At 53.2% G+C, this 9,985-nt stretch overlaps 1 protein-coding gene across 1 annotated transcript in view; it reads right to left on the bottom strand.

Moving 5' to 3' along the window:
* Positions 1-9,985, bottom strand: part of ADAMTS14 (ADAM metallopeptidase with thrombospondin type 1 motif, 14) — a gene marked incomplete at its 3' end in the record, with an annotated part of 31,758 nt that overhangs the window by 20,395 nt on the left and 1,378 nt on the right. The window contains exons 3-5 of the mRNA XM_009890937.1: positions 9,211-9,420; positions 7,732-7,867; positions 6,259-6,455 (exon numbers count right to left, since the gene is read on the bottom strand). Of these exons, the coding sequence (XP_009889239.1) occupies positions 6,259-6,455; positions 7,732-7,867; positions 9,211-9,420 (543 nt within the window). The remainder of the gene's footprint in view (positions 1-6,258; positions 6,456-7,731; positions 7,868-9,210; positions 9,421-9,985) is intronic.

The raw sequence follows: 9,985 nt of genomic DNA, 5'->3' as shown, positions 1-9,985 counted from the left end.
AAGGTCATGCAGTGCTGCAGCTGGGGTCCCACCTGCAAACATCACTCATACCTACAGCTCCACCAAAGCACGGAGCATCCATCCCAGCAAGGAGCTGCAACACCCCGGGAAGGGGGGTGGGGGTGACCCTTAGCCCCGGGTTTTGGACCGTAGGAGGCTTTGGCATCCCGGAGAAAACGTTAGCGGATCTGAGAGGTCCCGCGTCAGGAGTTTGACCCTCTACAAAAATATTCCAGCTTTAACAGGTGTCGTATGTGAGGCAATATAAAAGGGTAAGAAATGGGGAGAGAGGGAGAAATTAAGAATAAGCTGTATTTTTCAGGCTATACGCTCTGAAGAGCCGGAGAGATGGACCTGGGGGACAATTCAGGGGACCAAGGGGGAAAACATGGCCATTTCCTTCGCTTCCCCAAATCTTTATGCATTTTCCTTCACCACCAGCGCTTGTTGAGAGCTGGAGCACCATTAAGCCTCCGCTTCAGCCAACACCTCAACATCATCCACCAGCACTCTCCCGCTTGTCCCCAGCTCCCGAGAACCCCTCGATCCATTGGGATGAACCATGTTCCTGCCTTAGGGACCTCTCCGCCAGCCAGAGCTCCCGGCCAAGCCATCGCCTGACCTTGCCATGACTCAGAGCATCTGAGGGAGCAGCGGAGACCTCTCCCTTCCCGGCAGTGCGGGATATTTTGGCAGGATGCTCAGCATAGCCCACGGGGAGCGGGAAAGGATGCGCTGGGGCAACTCGCCGCACAGCAGCGGGAGAAGAGGAGGGTCACATCCAGGGGAGGAGGGAACACGAGGAGAGGAGCTGTTGGGGCAAGAGCTTTGCTCCGTGCTGGTTAACCGACCCCACAGCCCTTCTCCCAGCAACAACTTTTCCCACCAGCAAACAGTCCCCAGGTCTGAGAAGAGCTCCTCACCCCAAACCATGCCGCCACCACCACCCCCGGGAGAAGGAAAATTTGGGAAGAGCAGTACTTTTCACGGGCATTGACAAGTAAACTCATCAAGACCTTCCCAGCGCCGCGCATCCTTCCTCAGCCTCGCTGAGAGAAGCGGCTACGGGCAGCAGCAGGACCACGAGCAGCTGAGAAACAGCTCGTTAAGGGACTAAGACGCAAGAAGCTGTATGATTCCAAGGCGGGATTTAATCCCCTAAATTTTCCTCTTAAAGCAGTGCTAAATCCCGCTCTCCTCCAGCGAGCAGGGACAAGGCACCCCTCCAGCCCCCGAACCAAATGGGTTAAACCCTAAAACCCCTGTTTTGTCTAGGGGAGGGCAGCATTTAGGCACCTAACAGATACCAGTTTGCAGCAGCAGCGACCTTTACGGTTAATTCAGAAAGCAGATGTGGAACCAGACTGCCCAAGGCTACGGTCTTCCCTTAACAGACAGATATAAATAATTGATTGAGCAAAAATTAAAAAAAAAAAAAAAAAAAAAAAAGAAAGAAAAATCAAAAGGGCTCGGCGCTCGCTGCCCATCAGCCCGCCCTGGAGTTGGTTCAAGCCGGCGGGAGGGGATGGAAATCAGCCTGGAGAGGAGTTTGCAGGCTTGGCACAACTCCCCCCTGCCCTCTGCCGATGCCATTAAGCGAGTCAATGCCTTCAAAGAAAATCCCTCCAGAAAATACCTGCTCAGCAAAGGGCTCCCATAAAGAGACCCCACCTCCCTGAAAACAGATGGGATAAAGATCTTCTTATTCCCTTCCCCTTCCCCCACGTGGTTAGGTGCCCAGCCTGTTTAATACTGTCACCTGGCAAGAAACCCTCTCCTATTTCATTTAAAAGAGGATTTTTTCCACCTGAACCAGACCAGCCCTTAAGGCTCGCTGTGCATTGAGGGCTAAACCAGCAAGAACCACTATCCCACAGGACACCCCCCACCCCACAGGCTACTCCAAAGCCCCCGAAGGACCGTGCTAATGCTTTACAAAGCACGAAAAGAACGCCAAAAACTCGTGCATCCTCTCCTAAATGCTCAATGAATTCGCCGAGTGCGTGGGACCCCCCCTTCCCCATCCCCTCCCAGACCTTCGCTGGCGCTGGGAGCGAGCGAGGCTGCCTACCTAAATCCCTGCGAGTCTGGCCAACCCCAGAGCCTGCGGCCCCAGACGCGAGATCCCGACAGCAAACCGCACTGGCAAACTGTCTAGACCTCGCCGTTCGTTCTTCGGGGAGGGCTCGGGGAGGTGGGGGTGGGGGGAGGAAAGGAAAACAAAAGAGAGAGAGGCGCGAGAAGAATGCGCCAGACCAGCAGAATAGCTGACATTTCCAAACCCCAGGATCGCTCTGCTCAGAACAGCCAAGTCATCTTTAAGCTCCTTTCTTTTTATCCCCTCGCTCACTTTCCGTCCCAGTGGATTCATCCCCCACCCCCGGCAACCCTCAGCCTGTTCGCTGGGGGGTTGAGGGGTCGGGAACAGCGGCAAAAGTCCTCCTGACCACATTATGGGGGGGGTTTGCCACATCCCCCCCTGCAGGGATGCTCACCTCCTCTGACCCACCTCATCTACGTTTCCAACGCGGAGCGAAGGGGAGACCAGGGGAGGTTCGCCCTTCCAGATTTTTATCGCCGCACAACAGGCCATGTTGTCCCAAAAACATAGCAACAACCAGGGGAGTCTACGCAGGGGGTGGGAAAAAGCACGCGCGTGCATCAAGAGGGACATCAGAGGTATTTTTGGTTATTATCAATCAGCAAGGAGATGGCTCGTGAACCACCGCCCCGCAAAAAAACCCAACCAGAACGACTATAATTTGCCCATTATTTTAGGCTGCCCTCCCTCCTGAAACGGCACCGAGCTCAGCAAAGCCATCACTTAAGCGATCCATGCTCCGGCTTGGCTTTTCAGATGATCCCAGGTTAAAAATAAAGCTGGAAGTTTGATTTTCCCCCTTCCCTCCACGGGGTCTCAGCAGCAGCCTTCGTCCCCTGAGAACAATAATTCTGCCGACGTGATGTGCCGGAGGGGAGCCGGGCAAGTCCCAGCCTGGAGCGGGCTCTGACTCACGGGGGTTTCCCTAGTAACCCAAAACAACGGGAAAACACCGAGTACCTTCGCATCCTTCACCAAATCCGGGGCAATACCCTACAAAAACCCCACCAAACCAGGTGACAGGAGGGCCGGGCTTCACGGAGCCCACAGCTCGGCTTTGTCTCCTCCGAACGGGACCTCGAGAGCATCAGTGGAAAGCGCCGGGAAGTCGGGAGGAGAAAAACCAAGAGGACAAGTAGGCGGAAAAGCAAAGCAGGACACAAAACATTGCCTCTCCTCCTTACAGAGTGATGGATCCCCTCCTGGTTCCCAACCCTTCTTCCCACCCTTCAGCCCTGGCACCCAGCAGCCTTCCTCGCAGAAGACCGCGAGGCGAAAAGCGAGAATATATCGAAGTCAGGATGCGTCTGCCAAGGCTGTGATCCACCTAGCGCCATTCGCTTTCGCCTGACCCGAAATCCTCGTGGAGCCTCCGAGCCGAGGAGGGAATGGCAAGCTGGGAAGGCGGGCTGGGAGCCAGCGGGGAGGGCAGCCTGCGGGGAAGCTCTTAGGTGCCCAAAAAGGAGCAGTCATCCTAACATCAGCTTCCCAGGATGGGCATGGCGCCGTTTAACAGAAAGCCTGGCATCCACATTTCTGGCAACAAAATAACGGTGGTTTTGGTTGTGTTTTTTTTTTTAAAAAAATAATAAGTTTCCATGACTAATCATTTATCACCAACCTTCAGCCAACACCGAGTTCCTAATATCCTAATAAAAGGGTTTGTGTCGTGGGGAGAGCCCCAGGACCCTACCTACAGCAGCAGCCCGCACAGCACCGGGAAGGGGTACACATCCCACCGTCCCCCCAACAGGGATCCCAGAAAAAGCCAGGAAAGTTTATTTATCAACTTCCAAGCTCGCCGTCCCCCCCCTTCCCTTGGGATATATCTTGATAGGAAAACAGCTTTCCCAGCTGGCTCCCATGCAGCATCTCCCCGGCGTACTCCAGCCCAAGCTCATTAAGTCCTTTCCTCGTTAGAGGGCTGGCCAAGCCTCTCCCCCTTCCCCTTGCCTCCAACTAATGGGATTAGTGTTCAGCTGTGTGGTCCCAGCACGCTCCTCCCTCCCCCAGCACCCTCCTTCTCTCTCCCCCTCTGCCAGCCAGGCCAGAAAGCATATTTTTATTATTTATTTTTTTTTTCTGCTGAATCGGGTGTTTTAAGGCAATCCGAGCCGGTAAGGAAACGAGGCGGCGCCAAGGGAAGAAGAGGAGGCGGACGGAGGTCACGGCAAAGCTGGAAAGCGAACGCACTAAAAAAACAGAAAGAAAGAAGGGGAAGGGGGTGGGGGAAGGACGCAGAGAAGGAAATAATACTTGGGGAAGTGTTTGTCGCATGCATTGCCCTGAGGTTTTCCCCCGTTTTATTGATGCTGTTTTTTTCCCCCCCTCTCCCTTTATTTAATTCATTAAAGTCTCCAGCGCTGCCTTTATTTGAATAGGCAGCGGTCCCCCCCTTCTCCCAGCACAGCATCCCGCGCATTCACTCCCTGAAAAGTCCTGCCCGCGGGGTATAAACCGTGAAATGCGCCTGAAAACCACCCTTTTGATAAGAGCTGAACAATCCCCAGGCGCCTCAAACCGGCCCTTCTCCCCCCAGGATCGGAAAGGAAAAATGACATCATCTCCAAATCTTTCCCCCCCCCAACCTCCCAAAAACGTGGGAAGAACCCTGCGGCTTCGCCCCCTCACACAAGGATTTAATAAGCAGAAGGGAGAAACTTTCAGAGAGCGAATTTAAGCGATGCTGAGAGCATCCTTACCACGAGCATCCGGATAACGTACGGGAGAATAAAACGCCGCAAGGAAGGCATTTGTTATTTAACATCTTCTCTATTTGGGACCGGTCGCTTTAACGCTCGGCCTCTAATCCTGAAAATCCTTATGTTGATAATTTCCCCTTCGTTACTGGCAATATGGCCCTCAGCCCGCCTGCCAGGGCAGAAATAACACCCAAAAAAACAACCAAAAAGCAAAAGCATCTTTACAGCTCGGTTATTTCTGAGCTGGGTTGCGCCTCTCGCACGCTTTCCGTCGCCGTGGAAAAAGAGTACTTTAATAAAAATAAATAAATAGAGGTGAGGATAAAGCACGGAAAACAAAACAAAAATGGGAGAGCGCAGGAAAGAGATCTTTCAACGCCGACCCTATTCGCAGACATTCAGGTGCCGGCGGAGCAAACCTCCTGCAAGATGAATAGCTGAATAAATATTGATCCTTCCACATCTCTCAGGACTTGGGGAGTATGGACTTTTTTACCTTAAAAAGTAAAGAAAAGCGCTGTAGGGAATCAGCACAGGATGCCCTGCGCCACCGGGAGAGGAGAGGTTGCAGAAGTAGAGCTGCTGTAACGCTGCTATAAATTCCTTTTCAAACACATCGGACTAATCCTCAAGGGGCGCAGGTTTTCCGAGGAACGCGAAAAAAAATTCTGAAAATCCACAAAAATCTTCCCCCCATCAATAACTATTTTTCAAAGTAAATGAAAAACATGATAATTACAAAATAAATAATAAATATCATATTTTCAAACTAAATAATCAATAGCCATCCTCTTTCCTAGCATTTGCTGAGATTTCGGCCATGAGGAGGAGGTGGTCTTGGCCAGGAGAAACAGAAGATGCTCTTGGACTTGGGTGAAAGACAGTGACAGCAACCACCACGCCGGACCCTGCCGTTGGCCAAGGGAATGTGATCATAGAATGGTTTGGGTTGGAAGGGACCTTGAAGATCACCCAGTTCCAACCCCCTGCCCTGGGCAGGGACACCTCCCACCAGCCCAGGTTGCTCCAAGCCCCGTCCAACCTGGCCTTGAACACCTCCAGGGATGGGGCAGCCACAGCTTCTCGGGGCAACCTGCCCCAGGGGCTCACCGCCCTCAGAGGGAAAAATTTCTTCCTAATACCCAATCTAAATCTCCCCTCTTCCAGTTTGAAGCCATTCCCCCTCGTCCTATCACTACATGCCCTTGTAAAAATTCCCTCTCCTTGTCCTCTCTCATCATGGAGATGAACATAAAAGGGCTCTGCTTTCCATCACTCCAATTACCATGGCTATGAAACGCCAGAGCCGGCTGTGCGAAGGAACAACCCTTCCTGCAGCACTTCCCCACCACCCTCAAACCCATTTTTTTTCCAGGATAACAGATTTCCAGCACCAAAAGAGCAGTAAATCAAAAGAGGGGTGGGAGCCAACGGCCCCCCAGAGCCAAGCCTTACTATGTTCATGAGGGTGAGGACGTAGTTCTGGACGTGCTCCTTCCCGTGGAAGCGTACCACCGAGTCGTCCACTGCCAGCAAGACCTCGATGTTGTAGTCATCCTTCCTGGCATGACGCCTCTTGCGCTCCGCGTCCCCCAGCCGCTCCGTCATCAGCTCCAGGGAGTTGGGGAGATCTCCCACCTGCACACCGGGCACTGAGCGAGGCACGGTGTGGGAACAGAAAGAGGAACAGCCAGTGAGGTGACCCAACACCAAGGTGACACTCCAAAAAAAACCCCATAAATTAGGCAGGAAAAATAAATTAGGATGTTTAACTCCAACCAGGTCGCTGATCCAGCTTGGTCTACAGTGGGGAAATGGCTCTGAATTGGGAGCACCAGCACTTAAAGACACATCTATGCCGATGATAGTCCTACACTGTCCGTTGAGGGGTGGTGGGACACCTGGGTGGCTAGGGAGGATACACGCAAGGCTGGGGGCTGCTCCTTGAGAGCAGACAGCCGCAGCCAGAGCATCCTTCACCCTTCATTGCGTCCTTCACCCTTCATCGCGTCCTTCACCCGTCATCACCCAACAATCCCTTCAAAGCTCTCAATTGCAACTCCATTAGCGATGCTGCAAAAGCAACAAGCACACCCTGGAAAACTCTTTTAAACTTTTTTTTTTAAAAATCAGGGAGCTGATTACGGTGCCGTAAGAGGTGAATAAACACCGGGGAAGGCTAATGCCTTTGCATAAATATTAGTAGGTTCAGGGAGTGCTTCTGCACCACGTTGACCCCACGCTTGGAAACGCTTCTGGGTGCGCTCGGCTTCGCGCAGGTGAGAGGGGAAGTCAGCAGGCGATTTATGCGCTGAGAGTGCAGCGCACGGCTTAAGTGATGCCATTAAGGGGAAAAAAAAAAAAGTGACTTTTGCTTCAAGGCAAAGGAGGAAAAAAAAAAAAGGACAAGGCACTAGAAAAGTGGAATGAACGCTGGGAAAAGGAAGGACTTCTATCAGCTGTTAAAAAGTCAAATCAACGCCACATTTTGCAACGTACAGGTGATTAGAACAAGACTGCAGCACCTATATCCCCAAGTTGCAGCCAGGCTGGAGTAAGCTCAGCTCCTCCTGACCCCTTAACTCACAAGTCCCAACTCTGCTTCTCATCCCAAGGTCGCTGTGATCATCCATGGGCCTGACCACACCCATCTAGGAGATTCTTCCTCTTCAAAGAGGAAGAATAGCTCGTATATAACCCATCGAATTTTAACCAAATCTGGAAGAGTTCCCACATTCCCAGCATTTTCTTCCCTTTCTTCTCGCTGGCGACCCAACCAGCAGTTAAAACCAGCCTCAAGCCATAGGGCTAGACGTGACCCAGAGGGCAAGTGGAAGGAGAAATCCTCCTTCCCCCCAAGAAATAGTTATCAATTGCTGGGAAAGACTAGATTCGAGGTGCCCCTACCTTCGGGGTGGAGGTCCTGGCGGGGCTCTGCGCCGTCCTGCCGGATGGCCGACCGGCGGTACACCACGTGCGCCCTCCCGTGCTCCTCCGTCTCCTGCTGCCCCCTCTCCAGGGGCTCGATGAAGAACTCGTTGCTGTCTGTCCGAATCAGGCCAGCCTGGACTCCACAAAGAAATAAAGAAAAGGGACAAAAAAAGAAAAAAACCCAAAAAGTGTGGTTTTATGTGTGCGTAGGTGTACATACACAAGATACTCCGTAACGATTGAGGCAGCGCAAGGGGAAAAAGCATCCCAAATAAACCAGGTTGATGATCCAACCAGGTGGTTGGATCCATCCCTGGCACTGGGATGGACCCATTACCGTGTTCACATATGATGACCTTTAATTTCTCCTGTATATGGAAAAAAAATAAAATAAAATAAAATAAAAAAGGAGGGGAAATCCAATAAAACAACGAAAAAAAACACCCAACCTGGCCACGGTTCAAGTTGTGTCTTTATATGGCTAGGAAACTCCGTTCCCTCTCATCAGCGAGGAGTTTTGCTGCCTAACCCTGTGCATCGGGGACATGGGCTGCACCCACGCCACCTCGCCTCCCTCCTCCCCATCCTCATCCTCATCCTCGTCCCCATCCCCACGGTACCGGGGAGGAAATCAGCTCATCGTTGAAACCGTCATCTTTGTCCCGCTGAGCACTTGGGAATTAACGCCGGGGAATCCCTTTTGGAGGAGAAGCTGGAAAGCGTTACGACTCCACCTCCCAAAACACGGGGGGAGATGAATGAGAGGGCAAACACGGTCGGAAACGTTGTCCTGGCTACCGGCCCGCTCCTAATTAACACCGAGCTCCCACCAAATCCCCCCCCTCGCTCCCCCTTGACATCAGCCCGAGCACTCATACCCCGCAGCGCCGGCCGGCTTGCACCTCGGGCAAGCAAAAGGATGGCCAGAATTTGGCTACCATCCCGCGGGCAGCTCCCCCCATCCCCCCCCCGCCTCACACACACACAGCCCCGGCATTTTTTCACAGCTCCCTCCATCACGCTCAGGCACGCGCTCCTTCCTCCGGCGTTGCCCGCTGTTGAATATCTGCCCGGGAAGCGCATGACAGAACGGACGGATCCGTTCTTACGGCAAAACCTTCAACAGCATGTACCTACTGGAGTCCTCATCAGGGTTGGGATATTGGAACTGTTTTCGTCGAATAAAACACAATAAAAATAATATATATGTATTTTGCACAGAGCGGTACGAAGACGTGAGCTCTGTAAGCAGCCAGGCAAAGCTGGGGCTCTTCCAAGCCCGCCTGGGTCATTGGATCCCCTTCGCATTCATCGTGGCATCAGCCAACCTGGCTCTGTCAGGCTTCGTCAAATTTCCTGCTCCACTTGGGTTTTATTAGCTGCTTAACTCCTCTGGAAAGCAGCGTTTTGGCCGGTTTTGTTTTACCTCCTTCCTCAGGAATCTAAGTACGGGCAGTTGTACTAGCATCAACTTGCCCGACACACGTATCTCAGGTCCTTCCCGTAGGAGACGTTCAGGTCACCAGGGCAGGACCTCTCCAGCCGGGGCTTGTCCCACCGCACCCCAGCCAAGGAGGTGAAGATCAGAGCCAGGTTCCACCAAAAGCCTGGAGCACCAGGCGAGGTGGTGGTGATGGGGCAGAAATCAAGCCAGGGAGCGAACCCACAGGTCAGGTCCAGCGATGGCTGGGCAAGTCCATGACGATGGGGCAGGTCTGAGCTGTCGCTTTTTGTTTTTTGAGAAGAGAAGGTGGGCAACCACCGCTGAGTACAAAAACGAGTAGCGACGAAGGGCAGAGCGCTGAGCATCCCACACAGGCATCGCAAACACGCTCGGATTTCGTAGGCGTGAATTACGGCCGATGGCTTCCCACCAACTAACGCGCTTCCAGCTTGCGCATCGCTCCAAATTCGGGCTGGAGGGGCACTCCCACTACCCAAAATCACCCAGCGCCGTACCCCTGCCACCATCCCATTTCAGCCCGGCAGCAGAAGCAGCAGGAGGAGGTCTGCTGGGACACCGCTACCCCCTCGCCGCCCTGCCACGGGGCGTTCCACCCGGGACCAGGCACCCCAAAGCCGGTTTACGGCTTTACGGCGAAAGCCGGGACGTGCTGAGTCAGGCGGCCGGAGGAAAGCCGTGCCGCCGCGCCGGGGCAAGGCTGGATTAAAATGTGAAAGAGCCCACTTGGGTCGGCGCTGCTCTACAGCTCGTGACTCATTATGCACGGCTCGAGAAATAAAGCAGCCC

The sequence above is a fragment of the Charadrius vociferus genome, unplaced genomic scaffold (genome assembly GCF_000708025.1).
Source record: "Charadrius vociferus isolate BGI_N301 unplaced genomic scaffold, ASM70802v2 scaffold1528, whole genome shotgun sequence".
In the NCBI taxonomy this organism is placed as follows: domain Eukaryota; kingdom Metazoa; phylum Chordata; class Aves; order Charadriiformes; family Charadriidae; genus Charadrius; species Charadrius vociferus.
The sequence above is the reverse complement of the archived record's forward strand: the minus strand, read 5'-3'. Positions and strand labels throughout refer to the sequence as shown.